Source organism: Argopecten irradians, unplaced genomic scaffold, assembly GCF_041381155.1.
Source record: "Argopecten irradians isolate NY unplaced genomic scaffold, Ai_NY scaffold_0132, whole genome shotgun sequence".
Classification (NCBI taxonomy): Eukaryota; Metazoa; Mollusca; class Bivalvia; order Pectinida; family Pectinidae; genus Argopecten; species Argopecten irradians.
In genome coordinates, this window is record NW_027187599.1 from 43,092 (window position 1) to 58,585 (window position 15,494).

At 32.1% G+C, this 15,494-nt stretch overlaps 1 protein-coding gene across 1 annotated transcript; it reads right to left on the minus strand.

The window, feature by feature from the left end:
* Nucleotides 1–3,411: 3,411 nt before the first annotated feature.
* LOC138311834 (uncharacterized) lies at nt 3,412–12,643 on the minus strand. The gene is made up of 3 exons (XM_069253009.1): nt 12,636–12,643; nt 12,213–12,312; nt 3,412–10,227 (listed from the first exon to the last, which is right to left on the minus strand). The coding sequence occupies exons 1-3, from the start codon at nt 12,641–12,643 to the stop codon at nt 8,899–8,901; spliced, it is 1,437 nt and encodes a 478-aa protein (XP_069109110.1). The 3' UTR covers nt 3,412–8,898.
* Between the last annotated feature and the right edge of the window lie 2,851 nt (nt 12,644–15,494).

A 15,494-nucleotide genomic window follows, 5' to 3' on the forward strand; every position in this document is an offset into this window, starting at 1 on the left:
TGGCGATGTCGCTATTTATGATAGTTCTAAAATTCTTAGATTCTGTGCAGGATGAATGACGATGTCGCTATTTATGATAGTTCCTATTAAAATTCTTAGATTCTGTGCAGGATGAATGGCGATGTCGCTATTTATGATAGTTTCTAAATTCTTAGATTCTGTGCAGGATGAATGGCGATGTCGCTATTTATGATAGTTCTAAAATTCTTAGATTCTGTGCAGGATGAATGCGATGTCGCTATTTATGATAGTTCTAAAATTCTTAGATTCTGTGCAGTGAATGCGATGTCGCTATTTATGATAGTTCTAAATTCTTAGATTCTGTGCAGGATGAATGACGATGTCGCTATTTATGATAGTTTAAAATTCTTAGATTCTGTGCAGGATGAATGGCGATGTCGCTATTTATGATAGTTCTAAAATTCTTAGATTCTGTGCAGGATGAATGACGATGTCGCTATTTATGATAGTTCTAAAATTCTTAGATTCTGTGCAGGATGAATGACGATGTCGCTATTTATGATAGTTCTAAAATTCTTAGATTCTGTGCAGGATGAATGACGATGTCGCTATTTATGATAGTTCTAAAATTCTTAGATTCTGTGCAGGATGAATGGCGATGTCGCTATTTATGATAGTTCTTAAATTCTTAGATTCTGTGCAGGATGAATGACGATGTCGCTATTTATGATAGTTCTAAAATTCTTAGATTCTGTGCAGGATGAATGGCGATGTCGCTATTTATGATAGTTATAAAATTCTTAGATTCTGTGCAGGATGAATGGCGATGTCGCTATTTATGATAGTTCTAAAATTCTTAGATTCTGTGCAGGATGAATGGCGATGTCGCTATTTATGATAGTTTAAAATTCTTAGATTCTGTGCAGGATGAATGGCGATGTCGCTATTTATGATAGTTCTAAAATTCTTAGATTCTGTGCAGGATGAATGACGATGTCGCTATTTATGATAGTTCTAAAATTCTTAGATTCTGTGCAGGATGAATGACGATGTCGCTATTTATGATAGTTCTAAAATTCTTAGATTCTGTGCAGGATGAATGACGATGTCGCTATTTATGATAGTTCTAAAATTCTTAGATTCTGTGCAGGATGAATGTCGATGTCGCTATTTATGATAGTTCTAAAATTAATTTAGACATTATACATGCTGATAGCGCTAGCGCTAGGGCTATATTCGCAGATGAAATGTTCATTTACACATTTCATGGATGTTTGATGGTAGTTTTCATATTATAAAATTAGTATTCAGTGCACAAATTGCTGCATATGACGGCGACTTAACATTAATATATATTACATCTAGTTACTCATATCTTGCACAGGCTTTGATGAAAATTCTAGCATGCATTCATTAAAATAGTTTGTGTGATGAATGGTCATATCATCAATATTTGTTGGATATTCCAACATTCAACAACATATTGTTATATTTGATGAATAATTCAACATTTACCTACATGTATCATATATTTCCATTGAATTTATGCAAAGAGTACGCAAATTTCATGGTAATGCCAAATTAAATAATATGGTTTCTTATGTTTGGAATGTTTGATCCACGTACTTTGGTGTTAAGTTAAGTCTAATCTTTCTTTATTAAGATGATTTTAACATTTACTCAAAACAGGAAATAGAAACAAACTTGTGTCTTGGACATTTATGAAAGTCTATAACCTTGGTGTAAAGTTTGATAAGGATTCCATTAAATTCACATTGTGTTTGTGATGAATGACTTATCACTTATACTTGATAACGTTTCTAGCACTCGCCTATTTAACTCTCACACCAACGTAATTATATTGTTTTTTATGCTATTTCAAGAAATTAGAAAAATCCAATATCATTTTACTTTCTGTAAATTATAAAATAACGTTTCATAGGTATATATATGGTGACTGTTTGACGAATGGCGACTTCGACTATTCCGTTAATAATGCGTATATTTAATGGTTTAAAATTCATTGATTTTATTAAGAATTCAACATGTTTTGACGAAAACTATCAGAACCAAAATGTTATTGTTTGATATTCTAACTATCGTTTTGATATTGTGTTTGAAGAGTGGTTCGTGTGAAATCGATGATATTAATTTCAATCAACGGATAAATGATCATTTACATCGATATTTGTTGAATATCCCAACATCCATTTAGATCTAATGTATTACGACTGGTTAATTAATGTGTATTTTGATTAAGGCTTTATGAATTTAACAATAATAATAAATCTACACCTATCTAAAGAATATTTCAGTACACAAGTGTTCAAATGGAATCTATGGGTCTATACAGATGCTAGAGCTTTGCAGACAATCTGTATAAATATGAGAAAGTTAACACTTACTATATGGTTTTTGTAGTTAAAATAACGATATATAACCATGTTATTTGATCACAGGCATTCGATGTCGATTCTAAAATTGATATCATTTCTTTTAGTGCCAAATTTGTTGTTTGTATTTTTAAAACCTTTTTGAATTTTGCAGACATTAATTAAGATTATGTGTATGATGAGTGAATGCAATTCAGAGGATCTTACATGTGTGGCTATCTATATAAAATTTATAAACGATTTAAAAAATTTGATATGTATAGAATTATTTAACGAGTTTGATGAATTGCACATTACATAGTCACGAGTGAATGATTCTATTTATCACATAACTTTTATTAATAGAAATAGAAATTCGTCCCTATATAAGACAGTAGAAATCCGGCTTAGTTGTGACGTTTCCGTCTACTGAAAGAATCATGCAACGTCGTATATAGATTATGACGTTAAAACTACGTGACGTCATAAGTGTTATTACACGTGTCTTACGATATTTATGACATGACTGGACGGGCCAGTTATGAGATAAATTTACATTAAAAGCTCAATATTAGGTCTTTAGACTCTTAGTAATTGGAAAGAAGTTGTTTTAAAGATTTTAGCCTTTTTGACCATGTGACCTTGAATGGAGGTCAAGGTCATTCATTTGAACAAATTTTATAGTTCTTCATGCCAGCATGCTGCATGCCCAACAAGAGTACCACGAACCTTTCAGTTATTGAGAAGAAGTCTTTTAAAGATTTTAGCCTTTTTGACCCCTGCAACCTTAATGAAGTTCTTGAAAAGGTAATTCATTTGAACAAACTTTGTAGCCCTTCAATGAGAACCCTGGGTCTTCCGGTTATTGAGAAGAAGTTGTTTGAATGAAAAGTTTACGCACGGTGCAGGGTGACGGAAAAAAACATGATGACTATAGGTCATCCTGACCCTTTGGGATCAGATGACATAAAAACAGACCACTCAGATCTCATCACCACCATAAGGTAGAGAGAGAAAGAGTTGCAGATGACATAAAGGCTGACATATTGTGCAGTATAAAAAACAAACACTGGAAAAGTAAAGTATATTAATTTGAATTTTTATTCAAAATAAAGAGATGTGATAGTCAGAAATAAATTAGTATATTTGCAACATGCATTTAACTACCGGTACATGTAGTACACAAATTAAAACCAAGCACTTTATAATTGTATAATCTGTATAACATTACATAACATTTTCATGACCAAGCATTTTGTGAATATTTCACTCACTTAAGATTGAATACACAGTCTCACACCCGAGTATAGCCTGCAGCAACTTACAATAAATTCCAGAAGATCTGTGCTAGTATGTGCATTGCCTATGGCTTTTACATCAAATACATTTTTGGTGAATACAAGTGTATAAATATGTATAACCAACAACACATTAACTAATGACACAGTATTGATGTTACACATGTAAATAATAATATGCATGTGTAATGAAAGATGAAAAAAAAAAAACAAACAAAAAAAAAAACAAATATATACAAGTGTAAATAAAGCAGACATTATGTTATATGTGATATGTAATTAATATTAGACCCAACATCAAAGTTGCATTTTCTTCCGGTAACATTCAGAAGAGTTTAGTAGTCATTGTTTTTATTACATATACCGTTTAGTTCACAGTACTGTAGAAATAGTAACACATAATACACTCAAGTTTACCAATACCTCATACTTTTTGTAGTATGATTACCGTATTGGGAGTCGAAAAGCAAATGTAAAAAACATATCTTATACAAACAAAATGTTTTCTTACAAGTCACTGGATGATTTGTTCTTGTGTAATACAAGCAAAATACAAAAAAAAGAGGTTGTAGCTTCTTGCCTTTATTTCGAACAATGTACTTGATTTTTACAACTTTCATATATATCACTCAAAGCTGATTAAAAAGTACATCAACTAGCCTATAATTACTAAAATGACAACAAAATATTGATGTAAAACCCTATATGATTGCATAGACAAGCAATGCTTATCTATAGACATTGAAGTCCTAAGGAATTACTAATATGTTGCTGTTAATATCTTATAGCTAAAACATGTTTTTAACCAATGAAAAAAACAGATTTTACTTATTTGTTCTCTTTACTTTTCCATTATTTCCCTCTTCCTTTGAAGCACATTATGTAGATAATAATAAATATCACGAAAAGTTGGATTTTCAACATTTTTAACTTCAACATATAACAATAGAATTTTGGAATAAAGTGGAACATGTTAACAGTTTATGTCTTGTTATATTTGTCCGACAAAATGTGATATTAAAGGATGTGACATACAAAAAGTATTGATTGGATGACATGAGGTAGCTTAGAATATCATCTGATGCCCAGGGGTATAATCTTGATCTCAAATCCAACACAAGTTACAAACTACAATAATGTCCAGTTAAAAACTTAAATCAGTTAGGCAAATAGTGAAATACAACCCTGACATAAAACATAACATCAAAAACTCAACCTTTACAAATAATTTAAATCAAATTATTTGAATATTCCAATGTCAATTAGCAAAAAAAACTTCCTTTCCTTATTTCCATAAAATATACCTGGTATAATGTACAAAAGATGATGAAAACAGGTAAAAAACATGCAATTATTTCAAATAAATACCTGACAGCACTGATATGTTTTTCATAATCAAACGAACATAGACAAAAAGTAACCAATATCAGTTTTATATAAAAAAATAAATGTATTCTTTGTTGCATCCTTGTACATGTAAATATATTCAAGAACATAACTTTGAATATGGACACATGATAATGCTAAAGTACTTTTTTATAATCATATTCATTACTCCAACATTTGTCAAAAACTATGTGCGTTTATGAATACTTGCTTATACAAATAGTTAAATGCACCAGAAGTATTCCTCGGCCCTATGCCCAGGAGATAACTCTTCATGCAGTAAAAATTTTATTCAAAATTTACATGCACCAACAAAGTTAATTGCATTCCTACGCAAAACGAAACTAGCATATATGTATGTATAGTGACATGTAATTTGCACTATATTTATGAATATTTGCATGTTCAAATAGATAAACTACACTAGAAACTTTCCTCGACCCTATGCCCAGGAGGTAACTCTACCGACTATGTATTATTATTAATGATAATAATAATAGACTTTCATTAGGGGACAAATTAACAACAAATCACAGTTCAATTTAAAAAATGAGGGAGAATAATACCAGAAATATAAAACTGGAGGTTGATGAAATAAGAAAGATAGACGAAAAAATATCACAGTTACTTCTGTGTCACAGGTAACCTGATCAATCATGGCGAACTCAGCTTCTGTGTTGGTCGTATCAACTCTAGCCATGTCAAAGGAGTCACAGCCATTATTGACCACGCACCACAATCTTTAAATCATTTATGTATGGTTATAATATGAAATGATTTCAGGCCAGTACCACATGTAATTGCCATTATGTACCAAATCTTGTTAAAAAAGTCAGAAATCTTGTGGAAACATTTCTTGATTGCCTATTCTATGTTAAAGTGTAATGACTTCTATAAATCTCATAATAACCCCTCAAATAACCATAACAAACCTGATCTATTACAAATTCTTCATCACACCCTTATATTACTGTAACAAACCAAGCTTGTTGGAAACAACCTATCCTTTTCATTAGAAGGAGCCAGCAAGAGCAACAGAAAGTCTTTTCCTGTATCGTTCATGTTTTTGTTCATTCCAGATATGCAAGAAAAATTGTAGGTAAAAGACAAAATTTGTTTGATTCATTTGGCGAGCAGCTGGCTTAATGCATTGCAAAAAGCTGTTGAATTGTTCACAAATTTCAGAGTTTATGGTATCTAAACCAAGAAGCCTTGATGACCTATAGCCCTTTGAACATTTATGGGAGAAACCATGAAATATATCATGAAAAAATCTCACCTTTTCAAAAAATCCACTTTCTCTGTTGAGACAATATTCTTGCAAATTACATCCAAAATCATAGAAAATATCTTTTGGAGGGACTTCAATGTGACTATAAAGGGATGCATAAGGGTCTTTTCTACCCTCAGCATATGCCATGTGGAATCCATAGCAATGTCCGTGTGACGGACAAAACCATAAAAATAAAGATGTAGATCCTCTTGCTGAAATTTGGGCTTTCGAAAAAAGTTTATGACAGGTTTCAAAAGACATGGGATGATCATCAGCTTCTGTATTCCTTGCTGCCTTTCCCTCATCTATGGTAAATTTACGAATATTTCTCAAAGCATTACCACTTGGTGTGAAGTAATAGGCCCGCCCATATTTTGCAGGATTATATGTACCTATCTGTTCTACTGCTTCTTCTGGTGGGAAAGAAACAAAGGAATCTACACAAGTTAATATATATTTAATGAATTTGACAATATCTTGTGGCAACAAATTTTCATTCTGATTGCAATACATAGAATTTGCAATGAGATCTCTGACCTCTGGACAGTAAAATCGTAAGTTTTGCATGGCAGCATTGAAATATCTATCCCCATTTTCATCTGGATTATTACTACTGATGTAAACAAGTAGTTCATCTAATGATGACACAATGCACTTTGGAATAATAGTAGACAGTGGTGCAGTAGTAGATACATAATCAACAACTTTGCATAGGCAATTTTTTCAACATCTGGCATATTACCTACAAGGAAGCGCTCAAATGAGTCCTTAACATCTTCAGGTAAAACGGTCTGAAGAAAATCTGTCCTAGCAATAACATTATCTTCATCAAGATTAACGTCTGCAATTTGCTTTTCTTCCCCGAAAACTTTGTTTGCAAGAAAAAACAGGTGCTCTCTACACACTTTCATATTTTCAGCACTAATATCAACTGAACTTTTTAAGAAACAACGATCTAATCTACGATGTAGCGTTTGATAAACTGCAGGTTCCGATGGTTTTTCAATAGGTTCAAAAACAGCATTTCGAAAGCCAATCCCTATTTTTGTTCCATCACATGCTAATTGGGATTGTGTGGTGTAAATTTACATACTTCGCATGGTTTTCTGAAATCAATATGCATGTTTGATGCCCAGCTGAACCACCATTTTAAAAAAAACTCCAGGGTCCATAAAACTTCCGAGATTTTGGAAAACGTCTGATATAAGTTATGTCATACTTTTGCAAAACCCTGAAAATGTTGTTTTAGAATTCAAAACTTGATGTACATACATCCAACCAATTTCGTCACCTGCAGCTGTATCAGAGCTATACACATGGATACATGATGATTCCCCTTCATCCCATGGTAACAGGCAGCAGGAAGCTGTACATGTACGTGTATGAATATTACATAAAACTGGGGCAATCTCAGTGTACAGGCGGATGCGTCTTTTAAAAATTGTAACACCATCAGGATATTCAGAACTTGTCCAACCTGCCCCACATGGACATGTTGTCAAAGGTATAGACTGAACAAATATAGGACCTTTAAGGCATCCATCTACCCGAGGGATACAATCTTCATTCTTATCATTTAACAAATCCCGTATTTGTACAGCAGCTGCTAACTCTTCAGAACATTCCTTCCTGGCCGAATGAGAACTTTTACATGTGAATTTCCACAAACCAGAGGAAACATCAAAACATTCAGTATTATTGCTAAAGTCTTCCAATATATCTGACCCAATGTCAAGCTCAATTTGAGGCAAGTCTGCATGAGGATCATCAAAAGGTTGTTCATCAAAATCCTCAATACTTTCTAATTTGAACGTCTGACATTCTTGGGACTTGTGGATGCATTTTAAATGTTCACACAGTGAATTTGAATCATCAAACAATTCAATATTGCGTTTGGCTCCTTTTATGGATTTGCAGTATCCATTTAAACATGAAATGACATATTTACCAGTAGATGCATTGAAAGTAATGTGCACAAATGAAGGTTCTCCATCAGGTAAATTAGAAACTGAAAACTTCCTTGTATTATTTCTACCCATCAAAGTAACATATGGTTTCTCACATAATTCTAAACCTTCAGAGACTTTAAGATCAAGTGCAGTTTTATTTTCCTGAGAAATAAGGATACTTGGAATAACACATTCTTTCAAAAAGCGACAATGCATGCATTTTACACTAGTTGAAACATCAATTAAGCTATTTTGGAAAACATCTTCTCCTCTGGCGCATTCTATTAGAGTTCTGTATATTCTACACGAACACCTATACACAAAACCATCCTCTGTTCTTTGCCGAGAGGTATGAACATAATCAAAATTCGAAAATTTTCCATTTTCAGGATTGTAATCATTTAAAACTATGACTATTTTATCATCAGTATTTAAATGGATACTTAAAGTACCTGACTGTATAACATCTCGCTTGAAGCTATCGAAAATTGTACATGTCTCTGCTAAATTTTCTACAGGTGAGCTTCCAAGGGCAATAGAAAGCATTTCCCTAGTTGCTATGCCATTTCTAGTAAGTTTTGTTGCAGGAGCAACTTCAACATTATTATCTGTATTAGGACAAGCAACTAATGGTGTGGAAGTTACATTTCCTTGTAAACTTAACCCCATTGAACTTTCAAAAAAATATTGAAAAACTTATGAGTATCATTTTTCAAAAACAGCCATGAGATTTGGTAACGGAAAGATTTTGGTATTGACTTAGATGTTGGCAGTCTTTCCTCAAATCTAACTTTTTCTTTCAATAGTGAATGGCTATTTGATAAATAATTCAGATAAATAGACTGGTTTAAAAGAGGTAGAGAATTGGGAAAATTTTCTTCAGCAAAATGCTCAGACAACTTGCTTTGTTCGGTCCGTCTTTGGAGAGGAAATGACAGAAATTGATCTTGAAATTTTTTTCTGTCAGAATCAGAAGTATTTGTATGTAAAAACCAATCATCTGAGGACTCTGACTCTATATGTGCATGAAATCCCTTTCTGACACAATGAGAGAGATTAAGCACAAAATTCACACCACAATTTTCAGCATGACTTAAACTATTTCCCAAAAGTTGTTTAAAGTTTTTCAAATTATACTTATAATTTTTATCAGTTCTTCCTTTTTTGCCTTTGATCGTCCTTTCACTTTCACGATTTTTACTTAATGTTTTAATGTCAGATTTTGTAACAACTTGACTCAAAAATAATGCTTCAGAAGAAATGTCTAATGCCTCGAGTAAGTAATTTTTCAGCCATTGAGACATGAAACCAGTATAGCAACCTGATTCAACATATCTTGCATAAAAAATGCTTCTTTCATCAACCTCTACCATAAACACATTACAAACAAATACACCTTCAGTAGTATCCGGTGATGTAGAAAGCCTTATTGCACAATCTTCTGCTTCTAGTAAAAATTTAGATTTTTTTGTAATAAAATTATTTTCTTGTAATTTTTCTACTATTTTCAACTCTGTAACTATAGCAGTGTTACACCTCTCTAAATTTTTCATTAAAATTGTCTTCCATGGACAGTCATAAAGATGTGGTTGCGAATGAGAAGTTTTCATTTTTTTAACTCTTTTAGTATTATGTAGAGTGAAGGTAGTACTTGTACCTTGGAGTTCAGGTCTAGAAGTTACAATTCTAGTGTGATCAGTGTTGTCAGGCATTTTCACACAATACACATCATTAAATAATGGCATATTTAGTTCCTGTTTATCAGTATCGTCATTAATACAATATTGCTCATCAACGATTCTATATTCATTACCCTTGAATTCCCATTTTCCTGGTGGCTGCCTTGAAATGAAATTCTCCACCTTTTCGTAATATTCTTTTGGACTCTTCTGTTGTAAATGGAAAAGGTACATCATGTGGTCAAATATGGTGTACCTCTTCTTGATGGTAAATGAAGAATCCAACAGTAAAAGGTTCAAGTCACCTCTCTGTAAAGAAAAAGAATACACAAATCAAATGAGTCGTGAACTGAGTAACTGGTTCCGATTTCTCAAATAAACTTATTAAAGTCAAATTCTGACCAAAGTAATTTTTTGTCACATAAATTACATAAGGAGAAGAATTTAAGTTTTGATTTGTCTTCTATTCTCAGTTTGAGACATGAGGTTTTTAACTTGCCAAGTTGTCACTCTCCACAAAGAGTGCTTTCAAACAAAACTTGATCCACATGTTTATACTCAAATGGTAAATCGGTACTGAATTCCCAAATGGCAAAATTACTAATCAATATCAATTAAACCATTTTGTCTATAAGATAAATATAAAACATGTTGTTGCTTCAGTTCAAGATTCTTACTGTAAATCTGAAATTAATTTTAAAATTAAAGTAGATCACTTTGACAAATAACATGTTTCAAGATTATTCATTAAACATAAAATCTGCTTTCCCAAGTGCCTTCAATGCTTCAGTCGCTTTTCGTGAGAAATAAATGATTTTATTTATCAGTACATATGCTATGAGGTCATATTAAGATTACTATTTATCATATGACTTCCATGTTTTCCATTTAATATATCCATTTAATAAATCTTATTTACACGTGTAATATAACCTATCTGCATGGTGATTGGTTGATTCTGATGAATGGTACGTATTTCAACTGATCGATTGATTGATCATCTAGCAGAAAACTCCAAACAGGGAAGAAACATAGGCATATATTAGCCATATGATAAATAGAATCTATCATTCGTTTCCCTTCATATTAGATTGATGATATTCTTTTTCAAATTTTTCATTTTTTGCTCTTAAAAGGCCATGAAAAATTATAAACTTGCATTATAAATCTAATATGGAGGGAAACTCATTTAAGAGTAATATAAGTTGTCAAATATAATATAAAGGGAACTTCTGCTCAAAGTCTATGTCTTCAAACCTTGTGAGTTTTATAACAAGAGATCCCAGAGGGATCTTGGCGCCCACCAAAAGAATGATCTATGTCTGACAATGGAAAGATGGATCTTTTCTCTACTTTTTAAACCTTTTCAAACATATACTACACATAAAATTTGAGACAGATCGCTTCAGTTCTTTCAGAGAAATAGCAGTAACAAACTTCAACTATCAAAATCCAAGATGGTTCCTTGGCGATCATCTTGTTGATGAATGCCGTCCCAAATCGCAATATGCACATCTAGAGCCCTAGGGGAACCTACATGTGAAATTTGAGAATGATCCATTCAATACTTTCTGAGAAATAGCGATAACAAACTTTAAATATCAAAATCCAAGATGGCTGCCTGACGGCCATCTTGTTGACCGGTCGGTCCCAAAACGCAATATGCACAACTAGGTCCCTAGGGGAACCTACATGTGAAATTTGAGACAGATCCCTTCAGTACTTTCTGAGAAATAGCGATAACAAACTTTAAATGTCAAATTCCAAAATGGCTGCCTGGCGGCCATCTTGTTGACTGATCGGTCCCAAAATGCAATATGCACAACCAGGTTCCTAGGGGGAACCTACATATGAAATTTGACACAGGTCCCTTCTGTACTTTCTGAGAAATAGCGATAACAAACTCAAGCTATCAAAATCCAAGATGGCTGCTGGCGGCCATCTTGTTTGACCGATCCGTCCCAAAATGCAATATGCACAACTAGGGCCCTAGGGGAACCTTCATATGAATTTTGAGACAAATCCCTTATCGGAACTTTCTGAGAAATATCGATAACAATAATTGGTTAACGGACGGAACGGACGGACCACGGACCACGGACAAAAAGTGATTTGAATAGCCCACCATCTGATGATGGTGTGGCTTAAAATGTAGTTAATGTCAATAATAAAATGGCTTTAATATTATAAATGTTTAAAAATCAGGGCAATGCAACCAAAGCTTATCAATAACAATTTAATACATTCAATGATTTTATATTTCAAGTAACAAATATAGATAGCATTATACTAACCAAGGCAGGCGGGCAAAGCCGTAGATCTGTGGAATGCTCATCAAGATAACCGGAAGGCAATGCCTCACACCAGGAATCGAGTGATTCGAAAAATAGTAGTCTGTAATTAAAATACCAATTTATCAAAAACAAAGTAAAGAATTTTCTTTAAAAGAATCCAAAATAAAGCTTTATGAATTTTGAATGTTATGTTATTGTTTGCCTCAACACTTATTTCAAAACAAACTACTAGAAATGTATAAAAACAGAATGGTGTTATTACCTTGTATATGTGTCGACAGAATATGAGATTCCATATCTCTAGCAATAATGTCAGGAGCTCCCCAGACACAATCTCCCCATCCACATATGATGGTCAAACACATGGGGTACCAGATATGTGTCTGGCAAGGTCTTGTATTGATGGAAACGTCTGCTCATTACCTCCACATGTTTCATGTTCACACACTGACAAAACGATGCAAAACATTATTACATCTATAGCATCCAAACATAGATAAACAAAAATTATTACAAAATGCATTTTGTTGCAAGCCGTAAAATACAGTTCAGTACATCAATAGTAGACAACATAAATATCCTAATATAAGTTTGTTACTTTAAAAAATAATACAAGAAATTATATCTGAAACAAATGATGAAAAACTACGACAATTCAAACTAATTGTGTAAAAGAATGTATGCATTGCTTGATTTACTTACCTTATAGATTGTGGCCAGGATTTGCCTCAATATCACCACAGGACAACAATGGGTATAGATGTTCCTGTGTGAAGACCAATGATGCTAGTGTTTGGTGTTGCTTGTAGTTGGGTCTTCTTGTGCGGAAATGGTTATTTTTTTTAAAAAATGTTGGGTTGGGATGTTGTTGTGTTGGTTGTGTTATTGTTTTCTGTTTAATGATTTTGGCTGTTGTGTTTATGTGTTGCTGGTGTGTTTGTGACTTGTTTGTTTGTCTGAAAAGTAATAATAAAATATACATGTATAGATATAATCAACATTACAACAAAAGGAATATCATTAAACAAAGTTATCACATTATTTAGAAAAAAAATCGAAATGTGACTATGCGTAAATGTATATTACATGATTAAAAATTACATTAAGATAGTCTCTTTAAATTTCTTCGATTTTCTGAAAAAGTTACTCACTGTTGTATTTTTACATGCAAATATATGTGTTTAACAAAAATTTGCAGAAAATCTCCACTTACTTAGTGGTTTAACATCAGTTGAAGAGGATGTCCTAAATGTTAACCGGCAAATTGTCATTGAAGCCATAAATTAACATGAAATTTGAAATAGATAGATCATACACCATTATTATTTTCCAGCGGTTCTGGCTTTCTGTCAATAATTAAGTCCAAAAATTACTTTAATCCAATGTCATTGTCTTGTAATTGCATTTGAACAGATGGTGAATCAGAGCTCATTTGATTTGTTTTTAAAATGATAATAATCGAAACAAACAAATTTTATTTTATCTTATAAAATTACGTCAAAATTACTTTAATTAACACAAATTTTATTTTGATTCATTTTTGAAGACCAAACCATTCATTTATCATTTTAATGAATCGATTATGTAATTTAATCAAAACTTTTTGAGAAACAAAAATTAACATAAAACATGCTTTCTCTAGCCATCTCGTAGAAAAAATCCTGAAATATTGACTTATTTGATGATTATTGACCATCTTGCATTGATGTTTCTTACATGAATCATTTATTGTCGGATGACTATTCATTTTTGTACGAAACATTGTGTAAATTGACAAGTCATAAGCATGATATGTTCATGTATCTACAATAAATCTCCTAAGCTAATGTACATGTTGTTTTAGTTATCAAATGTCAGATTTTAATACAGTTTTTTGATGAATTAAGTTTATTGAAATGCAAAGGTTAAGATACTAATTAAATTTCAAAGGATTTTGGTTTTGAAATTTAAAAGACAAATTTAACAAGTGTCCAAGAAGTATTTTCCAAAATTATTTGAGATTTTCATAGTCCATAGTTTTCGAACATATAATTAAATGAATAATGGTAATTCTAAATCTTACGAAAGATTACATTTAACGTTAGTAACCTATAGAATGGACATTTTCATATGACATAAGGTCTGTAAATCTTCGAATTGATACATGGCATTTACAAATTCAAATAATAGCTAAATTTCACCGGGATAAATGTTTATCAAATATTTGTACGGGCAGTATTCTATGAATTTAAAATGAGAATACTCATCGTGATTTTATTCATTTAATCCATTCATTAATAAAACTTGTAGCGTCTATTTCAAAGTACCAAAAAATTTCTAATAAAATGAAAATTGAATTTTTGCCAGAACTTTACGAAAATAGTCATTTGAAGATTTCAAATTAGGATTGTTAGCCCGATCTAAGGTTGCCCTTTGATATTCATTCAAGATCAATCATAAAAGCTAACAAACTTGGTAAATCTAAATGTTGGAGTTTTAAGGCTATTATGTTGTACAGTTACATGCTCCAAATTTGCTAAATTTTTTAAATATTTTTCTGTCTATAGACCTTCTAAAATTAGATCTTGAAGAAGAAGATTTTTTAATGATTTTGTCGGAACTACAAAAATTGAATTTTGAAAATTTAACCTTATCAATTCACAACCGGAAGTTTTCACCGTTTTACTCGAAAAGTTCATCATAAAATGAATTGTTTACAGCATTTTCGATTTCATAAAACATATCCAAAAATGAAATAATCAGGCTTTGTTTAACAGCTACGGCTGTCTCAATGAGTCATTTGAATTTTCACAGGATTATTTCCATAACTTACAATGATATACGCAACTCTGTGATCACTTGGATGAAGGTCAAAGCTCGTTTATTTTTTCAAACCGATATTACCTAAGCTTACTTCATGCAAAAATATTTAGGTCTCTAGGCCTTCTATGATAAACTTGAGGAGAAGATTTTTACAATGATTTTGTCAAAAAATTGCATTTTTGAACTTTGTCCCTTATTTCCAACCGGAAGTTGTCGTTTTACAGAAACAAGTTGTGACAAAATAGAAGAGTTTCATTTTCGATTCTACATTACATATTCAAAAAAATGAAAAGTAATTGGCTTTGTGGTTAACGAGCTACGGCTGTCTCAAGGAGCTGAATTTTCACAGGATTTATTTTCATAACTCTACAATCACACGCACTCTGTGACCTTGAATGATGGTCAAGCTCGTTTATTTTTTTCAAACCCGATAGTCAAACTAACCTAAGCTTACTTCATGCAACTCATGAAGCCTCTATA